This window comes from Capra hircus, chromosome 21 (genome assembly GCF_001704415.2).
Source record: "Capra hircus breed San Clemente chromosome 21, ASM170441v1, whole genome shotgun sequence".
Classification (NCBI taxonomy): Eukaryota; Metazoa; Chordata; class Mammalia; order Artiodactyla; family Bovidae; genus Capra; species Capra hircus.
The window spans coordinates 42,233,560-42,249,594 of record NC_030828.1 but is presented as its reverse complement, the minus strand read 5'-3'; the positions used below and the strand labels follow the sequence as shown (position 1 = coordinate 42,249,594).

At 41.4% G+C, this 16,035-nt stretch overlaps 1 protein-coding gene across 1 annotated transcript in view; it reads right to left on the bottom strand.

Annotated features, from left to right (window-relative positions):
• AKAP6 (A-kinase anchoring protein 6) overlaps positions 1–16,035 on the bottom strand; it is a 503,112-nt gene that overhangs the window by 385,931 nt on the left and 101,146 nt on the right. Inside the window, exon 2 of the mRNA XM_005695223.3 lies at positions 9,353–9,710. Within this exon, the coding sequence (XP_005695280.2) occupies positions 9,353–9,676 (324 nt within the window). The 5' untranslated portion in view covers positions 9,677–9,710. The remainder of the gene's footprint in view (positions 1–9,352; positions 9,711–16,035) is intronic.

Below are 16,035 nucleotides of genomic sequence, written 5' to 3'. Positions count from 1 at the left end.
AGCTAGAATCAAGATTGCCAGGAGAAATATCAACAACCTCAGATATGCAAATGATACCACTCTAATGGAGGAAGGTGAAGAGGAACTAAAGAGCCTCTTCATGAGGGTGAAAGAAGAGAGTGAAAAGCTGGTTTAAAACTCAACATTCAAAAAATAAGATCATGGCATTTGGTCCCATCACTTCATGGCAAAATGAAGGGGAAAGAGTGGAAGCATTGACAGATTTTATTTTCTTGGGCTCCAAATCACTGTGGATGGTGACTGCAGCCACAAAATTAAAAGGCAACTGCTGCTTGGAAAGAAAGCTATGACAAACCAAGACAGTGTATTAGAAGGCAGAGACATCATTTCACTGACAAAGGTCTGTATAGTCAAAGCTATCGTTTTTCCAACAGTCATGTACAGATGTGAGAGTTGGACCATAAAGAAGGCTGAGTGCTGATGATTTGATGCTTTCATGTTGTGGTGCTGGAGAAGACTCTTGAGAGTCTCTTGGACTGCAAGGAGATCAAACCAGTCAATCCTAAAGGAAATCAACACTGAATACACGTTGGAAGGACTGTTGCTGAAATTCACTGGACACCTGACTGCAAAGAGCTGACTCACTGAAAAAGACCCTGATGCTGGTAAAGACTGAAGGCAAAAGGAGAAGGGGGTGGCAGAGGATGAGATGGTTTGATAGCATCACTGACTTAATGGACATGAATATGAGCAAACTCCAGGGCTTCCCTGGTGGCTCAGATGGTAAAGAATCCACCTGCAACATGGGAGACCTGGGTTCTATCCCTGGGTCGGGAAGATCCCCTGGAGGATGGCATGGCAATCCAGTACAGTATTCTTGCCTGGAGAATCCCCATGGACAGAGGAGCCTGATAGGTTACAGTCCATGGGGGTGCACAGAGTCAGACACAATTGAAATGAGTAAGTGGCAGGAGATAGTGGAGGAAAGAGGAGCGTGGTGTGCTACAGTCCATAGGGTTGCAAAGAGTTGGACACAACTTGGTGACTGAACAACAAAATATTACAAACCGAAAACTACTTAAAAATTTTTAATTGAATATTTCACACAGTTTATTAACATTAAGATCAGATCCTCTAAGCCCTAAACTATGATGTCAGAAGTTTAGTTCCACTCAGAGTTCCTGTTATAAAGAATTTCTGAAACCCCTATGATGTGTTTTGGATGTACCCAAGAATTCACCCTGGCTGTTGCTCACTGTTACAGCCAGTAGACTCCACAACTGCCACTTTAGTACAACCTCTGCCACCATAGGCAGAACCTGTTATGCTTCGGTGGTAAGCGAAAGAGAATATTCTTTCCCTCTATACCTGTGGAGCAACAGGAGGAGAGAAGCCCAAGCACCCAGGCACAGACAGCTGAGACAGGTCCTCCAAGTTATACCCACAGCCCTTTCCCTTCACTGGGTACCCATGCTGCCAGGTGGTGGCTGCTTAAGAAGGGGTTCTAGAACTAAGAACACACTTTACCACAAACCACACTCCCTCCCTGCTCTGGGGAGGATTCCTTGCCCCATGATGAAGGTGAATCCCCTTCTAGGAGTTCCTCATCCTAGGACTTCCACTGTCTTCAGTTCATCAGGTACATCTGATATGAGAATCCCAGCTGTGGGGAGGATTCAAGCCTTTTCCCCAGTAAGCCCTCCAGGCCCTCCATGTCAGTGACTGCATATCTAGATTTAATTCCACATGTCAGGCACAATCTCAGTCTGGGTACAGCCCAGTCAGAACATCTTATAAACACAGTACCTACTCAGCGTTCTAACTTTGAGAATCTTAAGCATGTTATTTAGGGAGCTGATTCCAATAAAGTCACTTCAAGACTTTTACTTGTCATCCAGCCACATCTTTTAGTCTTAAGTTTTGCCTCTTTCCTGCTATCATGCTTCCAGGAACATAAATAATATTCTCTCTAAGATGATTGTTAATCAGGAAGCATAGGTATCTAATTTGCTTATTTAGCACCCAAATATATTCATTCAGAGCAGAAATTGCAGTTATAGTCAAACCCTTTTAAGGTTCTTGTTCTGGTTTTCCTGCACAGAACAGCCTCTGAATCCAAAGGAATGGGGGTAGGGTGGAGGGGTAGGGGAGAGTTTCTAAAAATGGCTCAGCTTGCCTCTCATATTTCTTCCTTAAGTATTGTATCTGGAAGCTAAGAAGCAAAATATGTGGATTACATATTTTAATCTTAAGGTGAGACATTTTTAATTCACCCTCTAGAACAATAACCACCACCCCCTCCCATTTTGGGGACTTTATAATAGTGGTTTATAGTTCATCCTAAGGGTTACAATAAAACTTCCTGTAAGAACTTGGAAATAGGTTGGTAAGAGTAGTCTCTGATTAATAAACTTTCAGATCAACACAATGACCAGAAGAGAAGTTTAGTTACCTTTAAAGAAAAAGAATTGTTCAGGCCTCTCGAAATCAGATTGATTATATTCTCTGCAGCAAAAGATGGAGAAGCTCTATATAGTCAACAAAAACAAGACCAGGAGCTGACTATGGCTCAGATCATGAACTCCTTATTACCAAATTCAGACTTAAATTGAAGAAAGTAGGGAAAACCGCTAGACCATTCAGGTATGACCTAAATCAAATCCCTATGGTTATACAGTGGAAGTGAGAAATAGATTTAAGGGACTAGATCTGATAGATAGAGTGCCTGATGAACTATGGAATGAGGTTCGTGACATTGTACAGGAGACAGGGATCAAGACCATCCCCATGGAAAAGAAATACAAAAAAGCAAAATGGCTGTCTGGGGAGGCCTTACAAATAGCTGTGAAAAGAAGAGAAGCAAAAAGCCAAGGAGAAAAGGAAAGATATTAGCATCTGAATGCAGAGTTCCAAAGAATAGCAAGAAGAGATAAGAAAGCCTTCTTCAGTGATCAATGCAAAGAAATAGAGGAAAACAACAGAATGGGAAAGACTAGAGATCTCTTCAAGAAAATTAGAGATACCAAGGGAACATTTCATGCAAAGATGGGCTCGATAAAGGACAGAAATGGTATGGACCTAACAGAAGCAGAAGACATTAAGAAGAGATGGCAAGAATACACACAAGAACTGTACAAAAAAGATCTTCATGACCTGGATAATCATAATGGTGTGATCACTCATCTAGAGCCAGACATCCTGCAGTGTGAAGTCAAGTGGGCCTTAGAAAGCATCACTATGAACAAAGCTAGTGGAGGTGATGGAATTCCAGTTGAGCTATTTCAAATCCTGAAAGATGATGCTGTGAAAGTGCTGTACTCAATATGCTGCAAATTTGGAAAACTCAGCAGTGGCCACAGGACTGGAAAAGGTCAGTTTCATTCCAATCCCAAAGAAAGGCAATGCCAAAGAATGCTCTAACTACCGGACAATTGCACTCATCTCACACGCTAGCAAAGTAATGCTCAAAAGTCTCCAAGCCAGGCTTCAGCAATATGTGAACTGTGAACTTCCTGATGTTCAAGCTGGTTTTAGAAAAGGCAGAGGAACCAGAGATCAAATTGCCAACACCCGCTGGATCATGGAAAAAGCCAGAGAGTTCCAGAAAAACATCTATTTCTGCTTTATTGACTATGCCAAAGCCTTTGACTGTGTGGATCACAATCAACTGTGGAAAATTCTGAAGGAGTTGGGAATACCAGACCACCTGACCTGCCTCTTGAGAAATCTGTATGCAGGCCAGGAAGCAACAGTTAGAACTGGACATGCAACAACAGACTGGTTCCAAATAGGAAAAGGAGTATGTCAAGGCTGTGTATTGTCACCCTGTTTATTTAACTTATATGCAGAGTACATCATGAGAAACGCTGGGCTGGAAGAAACACAAGCTGGAATCAAGATTGCCGGGAGAAATATCTATAACCTCAGATATGCAGATGACACCACCCTTAGGGCAGAAAGTGAAGAGGAACTAAAAAGCCTCTTGATGAAAGTGAAAGAGGAGAGTGAAAAAGTTGGCTTAAAGCTCAACATTCAGAAAATGTAGATCATGGCATCCAGTCCCATCACTTCATGGGAAATAGATGGGGAAATAGTAGAAACAGTGTCAGACTTTATTTTGGGGGGCTCCAAAATCACTGCAGATGGTGACTGCAGCCATGAAATTAAAAGATGCTTACTCCTTGGAAGAAAAGTTATGACCAACCTAGATAGCATATTCAAAAGCAGAGACATTACTTTGCTGACTAAGGTCCATCTAGTCAAGTCTATGGTTTTTCCAGTAGTCATGTATGGATGTGAGAGCTGGACTGTGAAGAAGCCTGAGTGCCGAAGAATTGATGCTTTTGAACTGTGGTGTTGGAGAAGACTCTTGAGAGTCCCTTGGACTGCAAGGAGATCCAACCAGTCCATTCTGAAGGAGATTAGCCCTGGGATTTCTTTGGAAGGAATGATGCTAAAGCTGAAGCTCCAGTACTTTGGCCACCTCATGCGAAGAGTTGACTCATTGGAAAAGACTTTGATGCTGGGAGGGATTGGGGGCAGGAGGAGAAGGGGACGACCGAGGATGAGATGGCTGGATGGCATCACTGACTCGATGGACGTTGAGTCTGAGTGAACTCCGGGAGTTGGTGATGGACAGGGAGGCCTGGCGTGCTGCGATTCATGGGGTCACAAAGAGTCAGACATGACTGAGCGACTGAACTGACTGAACTAGTTTACTGACTAAAATGCTTACCAAAGGAGGAGTCAAACTGAAAGTGGGGTAGGAGGAAGACCAATACAGCTACCTATAGAAAGAATAGACTCTCCCAGGCAGACTCCCCAGACAAGATCTCCAAGATTTCTGAATCACTCACAGACTCTCCCTCATGGGAGAGTAATGTCCCAAATGCATTTGGGCCTGATTCATCCAATGCCATTGTCTTAATTCAATCCTCACCAAGCAGGCTTCTTGCTTGTTAATTCCAGAGCAAGCCTGCCTACATGGAGAGAAGGCACTGACCATACAGATTTGGACTTATCTATCCAACCACAGATAGGAGCTGAACCGACCTACCCGCAGATGCCCAGCCCTTGCCCTAGGCAACAGAGATATAGTGGAGAATTATACATTTGAGGTCCTTGGAACTAATACAAACAAATAAATAAGGAAATTAAAGCTAATGATAAGAACTATTACCAAAAATAAGCTGAATAATGGACTAGATAATTGCTGGGGGAGGAGATGAGTGTTTTCAGAATAAGGATCAGGACTAGCTTCTTTGAGAAAGTGACATTTAATATAAAATTAGAGGGTGAACCCCACTCTGAACATTTTCCAAAAGCATCTCTCAACTAATCTAAGTTATATATCAACAGGATGGTAGAGAAGACCATGACGACAAGATTTAGAACAATCAGTGCGAAAGGTAGTTTGAGGTGTGTAGACAAGTTAGGTAAGGGTAGCTCCTTTTTCTGTTCTTGCCTTTCACCAACCATAGCACAGGTCCCACCCCACTCCCAAAACCTGCTCAACCCTCTCCCAGGTTTGTGCCTCCAAATATCAGAACTGGACCGTGCCTCTGGCTCACTATTTGATGAGGATCCAGAATCTACCAGATCAAGCTAGAGGATGAGTGTTTCTAGGCAGAGGACACAGGAAAAGCTATGAGGCAAGAACAAGCCTAACATTTCTTTGGAACTTTCAATCCGCTTGGAGCTTTATAAACAAGGGGAAAGTAATAGGAGACATAGACAGAGAAGTAGGCAAAGACAGAGCCATAGGAAGAGAACTGGATTTTATTACAAGCCAAAAGGAAGCAAGAGAGTTGTTACATGACTGATTTACATGTTTAAAAGATCTCATGGCTGCTATGTAGAGAATAAACTGCAACATAGTAGAAGAGGCTCTAAAAGTAGCCCAGGCAAGCAGCAATGTGTCTTGACCAGGGTGGCAGCAGTAGTGTAGGGGAGAGGTGAATGGATCTAGGGCATATTTTGAAGCTGGATCCCTAGAACTTCTAACAGACATATACACGGGGCATGGAGTCATGTTCTGGCTTGGCAAAAAGAGTGGTGCCTTTTACTGAAATTGGGAAGACAGCATTGGGGAGGCATTCAGGGCTTGTCAGTGAGCATATTGGTGTGAGATGCTCACTAGAGACAAAAGATGTCTGTTAGGAAGTTGGGGCTCCTAGAAAATGTTGTGATGGATATACATAAATTGAGAAATTATCTGTGCCCAGATGGCTGGACCATAAAGAAGACTGAGCACTGAAGAATTGATGCTTTGGAATTGAGGTGATAGAGAAGACTCTTGAGAGCCCCTTGAGCTGCAAGGAGATCAAACCAGTCAATCCTAAAAGAAATCAACCCTGAATATTCATAGGAAGAACTGATGCTGAAGCTCTAATACTTTGGCCACCTGATGTGAAGAGACAACTCATTGGAAAAGACCCTGTTGCTGGGAAAGATAGAAAACAAAACAAAAAGAGGGTGGCAGAGGATGAGATGGTTAGATAGTATCACTGACTCAAAGGACATGAATTTGAGCAAACTCTGGGAGGACAGAGGAGGCTGGCATGCTGTAGACCATGGGGTGCAAAGAGTTAGACATGACTTAGCAACTGAACAACAAGATGGTCCTTAAAGCCATGGTATTCCCATCCTTGTGATTTTTTTTCACTGTGTAATAAATAAACTGAATAATTCACCAAGGCATAAAGACAACCTGGGATGCCCCACAGCAGATGGCTGGCTTTGCCCTGGCTGGGCCTGACTGTCTGCTTTACATGCACCTAACTTAAGAGCTGCTTCTACAAGGATGTCTTTCTGTGATTCCACATATAAAATTCTGTGACCCAGAGCCCTTTTTTTCTTGCAGATCCAATGTGGAAATCTGAAGAACTGACATGTATTTAAAATATTTTTTAATGTATCTAAATGCTTATTTGGTTGATTAAAAAAATATTACACAGAGGGGAAACTTAAATAAGTAGATTGGGAGACCAAAACTAAACCCTTGTGTCAACAGAGCCATAGCTCACTCACCAGAGCTCTTTGACTTTGGGCTCAAGGCGGAAGGGCTCTATTGTTAGACTTATCATTAGAAAATTCTATTATTATAGAATATTCAAAGACTGTTGGTTAAGTCACCCGATAAACTAAGCATCAAAGAAAGTAATAAGAGAACTCCTAGAATTAAGTTAACATAAGACAATTTCACTTTACCCCTTAAAATGTTATTAACTACTCTGTGACCACTGTGTTGCCTTCCTGCTCTCCAGGGCTCCACTCTCAGCAGGGCAGACAGACCACACAGTGGGACAGAGCTAAATGGAGGCAGTGAGATGCCTTTTGAGTGAGAAGGTAATAGGCAGTTCCAATGAGAATAAGTAAACTGCCCTACAGGGGATTTCTCAACACTGAACAAAATCCTGGTTGACATACAAAACTTCATGTTCCTATATGGAATGAAAATTTAAGTTTTTACCTGCATACTATTGACGCAATTAAATATAGTTAGTTGACACATTGTTTTTAGATGCTCTTAGCATTTTTAGTGGAGTCTTCTAAGGAGATTTCCATCCCCCCATTCTCATTTATCATTTACCACATTTTCTGTGTAAATCTGAAAGAGTCTGGGCTTAATTGGGCTTCCCTGGTGGGCTGCTGTCTATGGGGTCACGCAGAGTTGGACACGACTGATGCAATTTAGCAGCAGCAGCAGGCGGCTCAAACAGCAAAGAATCCTCCTGCAATGTGGGAGCCCTGGGTTCAATACCTGGGTTGGGAAGATCTCATTTTAGAGAGCAACAGTTAACTTTCCTTGCAAACTCAACCCTGCATTTCCTCATGGTAGTCACAGAAGAAGTGCAACATTAGCAGGAACAGAGGAGAGTAGGTTTGCTGAGGAGCCCCCGACTTTCTTCTGTCTCCAATCTGGAGAAGCTAGAGGGCTGGTCACTAAGGTTTAGTCGCTAAGTCGTGTCCAACTCTTGCGACTCCATGGACTGTAGCCTGCCGGGCTCCTCTGTCCTTGGGATTCTCTAGGCAAGAATACAGGAGTGGGTTGCCATTTCCTTCTCCAGCTACAGGGCTGCTCCTCTGATTAAAGGGACTGTACAGCAGGAACTGATGTGCGGCAGGACACCACACTCTGCTGCCACAGGGGGGAGACCAGCCAGCTGGCACTCCAGTAAAGCTTGTTCCCAGCCATCTCTGATACCCTTTTGGTGCTTTCTCCTTCCTAAGAACCTATAGAAAGAAGATCACCCCACCTGCTCAGCCTGGGAGAGGCCAAGACACCTTGGCATTCTGGCCTTTTTGTTTTTTCTCTCTAAAACCCCTCTCCTTCCCTTTCTTGAAAACTCTCTCTTATGGAGTAGCTGGGCCCCAGATTTGCTGAGCCAGCCTGAGGAGGCTGAGCTAGATCAGCTCCAGGCTTTGGGGCACCTGTGCTCCCTCAACTGTCCTTTCCCCTCACGATGATGGCTGCATCTGATAAGTCACTTAAGCATTAAGATCCAAGAATCTGTTTGGTCTTTGGTTGTAGATCATTTGATATGAACCAGTTTAGGCAGAGGAATTCTCCTTAGGATCTCACCTAACTGACTAGAAAGTTACATTGGGGTTTGCGGCCAATGCCCTAACTGGTTATAAATCTGCCTTGCTTTTTTGCCCACCATTGACCTGAGTGTGTATTTCCCTTGGGAACCTGGAAGAGAGAAGTGGCCATGAGAGGGCAAGATTTCCTGTATCTTGAGATCCCCAGGCCAAAATCTCTATTATTAGCACTCTTTACTAGCATCTCCATTTCATTATTATCAACAGTCAGGCTTCTGAAGGGCTCAAGAAGTCACACACATTCTTTTAATGTCTGAACTTTAGATGAGTTGTTATAAAAGCACCTTTGTTTTGCACGATGCATTGTACCTGGATGAAAGAACTCATTCTAAAAGGAAAACAGTGCCCTCCCCAACCATGCCAGAATCCATTGTTTGCCACAAAGGCAGCATTGACTTCAACAGGAGGTAGTAATCACATACATATACAATCATGGCTCAGTTTGACTTTTTTTTTTTAATCTATGAGAGTCTTTAGTAAACCTTTTGTAATATTTTTATTCTTTACTACTGATTTCTATGGCACTGCACAAAAATGCCCCCCTGCTTTCCTCATTTCTCTGCATTATCCCCTGAGGTCAGTTTTATTTTAGGTGCTCAGTTCACAAAGTAAAACCAGGAAAGAAATCTGCCCATGTTTAGCTACAAAAATAATAGTTTCAAACCTGCTGTTCTGATTTCCTTCTTGGATGCTTTCTCATTGAGAATTACTGAACTCAGGCTCTAGTTACCGCAGCCACCTTCAGGCTTCTGTCTGGAACGGACCTGAGCCCAGAGACCTTCCTTACCTTTAGTTGAACTAGATGCACATCCACATGCTTGCTGTCTGAGTCCTGCTGGACTGAATAGGTTAGGTCTCGGACCCTCTCTGAGGTCATCCGGAGCCAGGTCTCAATCTCAGGTAAGTGGAGGACAATCTTCCAGTCGGCTCCTGTATGTAATGGGGGAGGCTTTTCGTACTGCTGGTCAGGATCCATGTCCCTCATCACCTCTTCTCCCTCACCCTGCTCCACAGTGGGCGTCAAGTTGATGGCCATGGGTGAAGCATCAGTAGCCATGGGATCCAGGTCCTGTGACCTCAGAGGGGAAAGTGTCACGCTCATGGTTAACATGGAGAAGTCTAAACCTTACTTCTTTCCAAAACAGCTGAAAGGCAAGAGGAAAGAAGAAAGCAAAAGTCAGACAAGATTGCCAAATAAAGGAATGATACTTCGCAGAAGAAACAAGATTTCTAAATTAAGCCAGCTTTCTAAATTAAGAAACCATAGCTCATAACAAAAACAGAAAGAGGTGCTTTGAGTTTTTGAGTTTCTACCAACTAGACCCAAGATTCAGCATAAAACAGGAACAGAAAACTGTATGGTATTGCCTACCCCAACATCCATTCTCTTCTTACTCCTTAATAACAAAGTCCTAGTTTTCAGTTGTGTATACATTTGCCAAGAATTTAAAACTACATTCCCTGCCTCCAGCGGAGCTTGCTGTGGTCATGTGGCTAAGTTCTGACCAATGAAATGCATGGTTTCTTTTAAGATAAAGTTGATTAGTTTACTAATGAGCTGACTATGTCATTTATCTTTTTCTGTAACCAATTTGACATAAAATAACTGCTCAAGATCCTATACTTTAAACATTTTAAACAGACATTATTTTTTAGTTTCAGGAAAAACTTCTTCTACTCGGGGCAATGGGTTCCTTGTCCTTTTCCAAGCCTTTTTCTAGTTCTATGCATTCAAGTCAGTATATACCCTCATTTCCCATAGATGAAAGGCAGCTGATCAAAATATAAAATGTGATTACCAGAAAGTAGCTATATTTCTTTATATTCTTAAGATTAACTTAATAACAAAAACAAAATTATTTTACCTATAAACATGGAGGGGGAATAAACAAAAAAGTTCCCAGTTTGACTTGGAATATGTAACATCCCATACAGGAATGAGCACGGGGAATAAAAAGACGTATTGAAATGACAAAAGCCTTAAGAATAAGTTATTCTTATGACATATTATTTCAGAAGCTTTCTAAAGCATACTCCCTCTCCTAATTTCTTAATTTTGTAAAATTACATGATAAGGGGGTTTACAGATGAATTTTTGAAAACAAAGTAATTTGCAAAGAGCAAAATATTATGTTATAAGGTAAGTTTATCACATTGGTACCTGCCTTAGAAAATGGTTTTAGGCTTCAACAGCTTTTCTACACCTGATTGCAAGAGGGAGAAATCCACACCCCATATTTTTAACCACTCTCACATGTAGCCTTTAAAATAACAATAATACTAGACTTGACTGTTTTTAAAAAATTAACAGAATCCTGCTCAAACTGTTTCAGAAAATTGCAGAAGAAGAAAAAGTCTCCATCACGCTGATACCAAAACCAGGCAAAGATGCCACAAAAAAAGAAAACAACAGGCCAGTATCACTAATGAACATAGATACAAAACTCCTCAACAAAATTCCAGCAAACAGAATCCAGCAACACATTAAAAGGATCATACATAGTGATCAAGTGGGCTTTATCCCAGGGATGCAAGGATTCTTCAATACATGGAAATCAATCAATGTGATACACCATCTTAACAAACTGAAAGATAAAAACCATATGATCACCTCAATACATGCAGAGAAAGCTTTTGACAAAATTCAATACCCATTTATGATTAAAAAAAAAAAAAAAAAACTCCCCAGAAAGTAGGCACAGAAGAAACTACCTCAGCATAGTAAAGGCCTTATGTGACAAACCCATAGCAAACATTATTCTCAATGCCAAGAACTTAAAGCATTTCCCCTAAGATCAGGAACAAGGCAAGGGTACCCACTCTCACTACTATTACTCAACATTTGGAAGTCCTAGCCACAGCAATCAAAGAAAAAGAAATAAAAGGAATGCAGATTTATAAAAGATGAAGTAAAACTCTCACTGTTTACAGATGACATAATACTATACATAAAAACCTTAAAAAATGCCACTAGAAAATTACTAGAGCTAATCAAGGAATATAATAAAGTCACAGGATATAAAACTAATACACAAAATCCCTTGTATTCATATACACTAACAATGAAAAACCAGAGAGAAATTAAGGGAAAATCAATTAGAAAGTATAAAAATTTCACTGAGAGGGATAAAACTCCAGAAGAGTGAGCTTTCTTATGTTCAGTCACTCAGTTGTGTCCAACTCTTTGCAGCCCCTTGAACTGTAGCCTGCCTGGCTCTTCTGACGATGTGATTTTCCAGGCAAGAATACTGGAGTGGACAAGGGAGTGCCATTCCCTTCTCCAGAGTATCTTCCCAACCCAAGGATCCAACCCAGGTCTCCTGTATTGCAGGCAGATTCTTTACCATCTGAGCTACCAGGGAATATGTATTATTTACACCAGATATGTCAGTAAGACTTTCCAGAGGAATAAATATGGAAGAGTCTCCCTTCTGGAAGTTTGCATATTAAGACTGATAACACAGATATGGTTATATATGTAAAGGACAAATAGAGTAGATTAAAACAAATAAAAACATTAAAGAAAAATGTACTAACAGCTGATGTGCAACACACATAAGTAAAGGGCAAAGAAACCTTATATTCAAGCTGCAAAAGCAAAATTTTCCTGTATCTACCCTGTGATTCAGATGGTAAAGAATCTGCCTGCAATGCAGGAGACCCAGATTCAATCCCTGGGTCAGGAAGATCCCCAGGAGAAGGAAATGGCTACTCACTCCAGTATTCGTGGAGAATTTCATGAACAGTAAAGCCTGGCAGGCTACTGTCCATGGGGTTGCAAAGAGTCGGACATACTTGAGCCACTAACATTTTTCACAAAATTTCAACCTGCATGGGATGTTTCTATATTTAGTTGCTCAAACTGTAAAGAGAATTCCTATAACCCAATAAGCAAAGCAATACTTTACTTGAAGTATATGTCAAGTTCTGTCTATTTGCCTTCCTTCACGTACAGCTTTGCCCCTGGGGAAGGAATACCGTATGTGTCATAACAGCAGAACAAGTCCAGGAAGTGGCATAAAATTGATTAATTACCCATTTTCATGGAACTAATTACAATAAACATTTAATTTTCAATTCCAGTAGTTCGCAACTAAATGTACCACCCATGGATAACCACCCTCTATTTCTGATTTTCACAAAATTACATCTGATTTCCGAGATAAATTAGTACTTTAAAAGAAAACTGTCTCGTATTGTAGAGATCTACAATAACAAGCTTCATGTGCATTTTTCCTGCCCTTATCTCAACTAGTCAAGCTTGCTTTGCCATCAAATTAATTACTCTATTTGAATGCAAACAAATAGTAGGAAATTCAGCACAACTCTATATATTCTTTCAAATTCTAAGTTTTGTATTTTTCTTTTACAGGGGTTCATGCAATAAGATTCCTTTCCAGTCACAGATAAATTTGAGGCGGGGCGGCAGGTGGGGGGCGTGTTGGGAAGCCAATAGACCACAGCTTCTGATGATGCAAATGAAGCACTGATTCAAGCACATACGGATACCTAAGCAGTTATAACTCTGGCTCTGAAGCTGTACGAAAGGAGTGATCCACCAGCTTTTTGGAACCCAATGACCTCCTGTTCCCCTCCCCCATCAAATGCTTATCTGTGGTCACCTTTCCAGCATTAGAGATAATACCACCTTTATCCCAGCTGCTGTTAAAAATAACATAGATCAAATCCTTTCCTTTCCACAAATCCAAAGAAGATTCAACATTTAAAGTGCAAAAGGCAAAAGCAGTAAGGATTTTTAAACTTTTAAAAAAATTTTTGTGGGAAGGTTTTTCTCACCATACTCTATTTATCATCCTACAGAAACTGAAGAAACATGCCATGGGTTGCTCACTAACAAGGACTGCTGCTGCTACCTCCCTGACAGTCCACAAGTTTTCAGTCGAAACCTGATGTTAGCAGAATATATTCAACGTGAAGAAGACATTTAAATAAGGAGTGTGTTCTTTGACCAAAGTAGGAAGCAAAAAATGCAGCTACACATGCATCAAAACTGCCCACCTCTTTCTCCTATCTCTTGTTATTTTCTCTGTTAAATAAAAGAACAGAAAAGCCAGAAATCTGCTGCTGTACTCACTGTAAATGCTTTTGTCCCTAAAGGTCCTTCAGGATTAAGTGCCTGGCTCCTCCTCCTCTCCCCACTCGGGTTCTCTTTTTATAGCCAAACAAGATAAAGGCCCCTATCAGGGCTGCTTCATGCCAGCAGGACACTGGCGAGCCTGTAGAGGACCAGCTTCATGCACTCTTAGTGCCCTAAATCTCCAGCAGAGAGAGGGCTACTGCACTGTCCCTATTTGGAAGCTAATGTATAAGCTCCAGTCCTGTGCAGTCATAGGCTGGCCTTTTGCAAACGAGCAGCGATAAGGGTGTTGAGAAAAAGGAGGTAGTTGCCAAAACAAGGATCACTGTGCAAAAGAGTATTTGGGTGGACAAACCATACCCAGACATGGTCCAGAAGAATCAAGACCATATGCCCCCAAATCAAGCAATTTTAAAGCAGGATAAATTTTAAAATGTACAAATAAATTAATAGTACTATAGCAACATAACCAGTTGACAAAGTCAATTTGAGCTAAATGCATTCATTCAGGCCCTCTCTCTTTTCTTAGGAAGAAACTGCTCTTCCCAAAACAAGAGCATCTTCATGTGTATAGTTTGAAAGGTGGTCTTATCATCATGTAAATCAACCCCAAACCTAAATACTTACTATCTTCCCGTATGCTGCTTATTCCCCCCCCAAAACAAGTGAGAGACTAAAGTATAAGTCTAGCCAAATTAATAAATCTGCTTACTACAAAGGACATGCTACAAAGCTGAGGTAGAGAAAATTAAGTTAGGCATCACTAAGTGTCCTTTTTTCTTTTGCTTCATTTTTTTGCTTTTGTATTCTCATAATTACTCTTCACAGAACCTATTCATAGAGACAGTGAATTTTGAAAGAGGAAAAAAAGTTCCACTGGAATGCTTTTGTTTTTGTCTATGGCTAGCTCTCATGCTTTGACTACATTAAGGAAAAATAAATGAACTCAAGAGGTGCACCCTATATCTGCTTCCAGGACTCTAGAATCAGGCTCTGCAAAGAAAACACAAAAACAAGCTTAATAAATGGCTTAATTAAATGTCTCGGCCTACCCAGATGAATGAGGCTCTAATTCATCACCTAGTTTTAAATCTTGCTGCCTGTCTGCCTCCCCAGTCTCTTGTGAGGTCAAGGGTTGGGAAACTTTAAGTGGCTTTAAGTTCTTTAAGAGGAGAGGCAAAGAATTCCTAAAAAATATTGTTAAATTTGTACTTAGGGGGAAAAAGAGTGCCTTTTGTAAGATGTTCCTCAGGAAGTTTCTATCATTACCTACTCCTCCTCCTTGGCCCTCCTCTCCCAGCCCCAGGCCCTCCAGCACTCATCTGGGTAACTGTTTAGTGAGATCACTGTGGTAACCTCAGATTAGGCTCACTTTTTAATCCTCCTACGTAACAGAGCAGCCTAAAAATGGATATCAGTGAGAAGAAGAAACTCAAGCTTCAAGTACACAGGCTTAAGGAGTAGGGAGCGGGATGAATACAGCCTGTAAATAGTGGGGCCCAGACAGATTTCTATAATGTAAAAGATCTTCTTGGTGTTATCACTGATGTTCTCCCCCATCCTTTTCCCTTTGATATATCCTTTGTGTATGGCTGTCCCCTCAAGCAAATGGCTGATTACTTCCTACTAATCACACAGAGACCATGAGCCCTCTCCTGGGTCACTTCTCAATCACTGCTAACTTCCTCACCCAGAGCATGGGGTCTTGTGTCAGCCATAATACACTTCATCAATCATCTTCCTTGCTTAACCCTTCCCCCCACCCTCCCCCCAGCCTCCTCCTATTATTTAGATCCTCCTCCTGTGGCATAGACACCCAGACTGACTCCGTTAGTCATCACACCTCCCTTGTCTTCCTTCCGTCACTGCAGTGGTCAGTTCCTGTCACTCAGAGATTCGGCTGGCTACTTCACTCCACTTGGGGTGGGGTAAGGAGCACGAACACTCATCAGCTGCGAATAGCGCCCACAGTCATGAATTTGCGGATCTGAACTCAGGGATGCTAATGAGTATTCATATTTCTTACCCAACCCCAGGTTGCTAATAATCACCTTGAAGCATTAGGCAGCCATCTTTCTGTTTTTCAAGAAAATGTCTTGGGGAGAACTGGATTTGTAAAACTAATACATAATTTATATAGTCATTATTTTTGTCAATGCTATTAATACAAAGAAAATGAAACAAGATTTATATGAAACCAACTAACATTACTGAGAATCAGCTATATATAAAGCACTATGTGTATATATAACTCATCAGATTTACTTTCAAGGAAATTATGATTAATGGAGACAATTTCCCTCCCTTCACTCTCCCCTTAGACACACACACACACGTGCACACATACTCATCTACTGCTGCTGCTAAGTCAC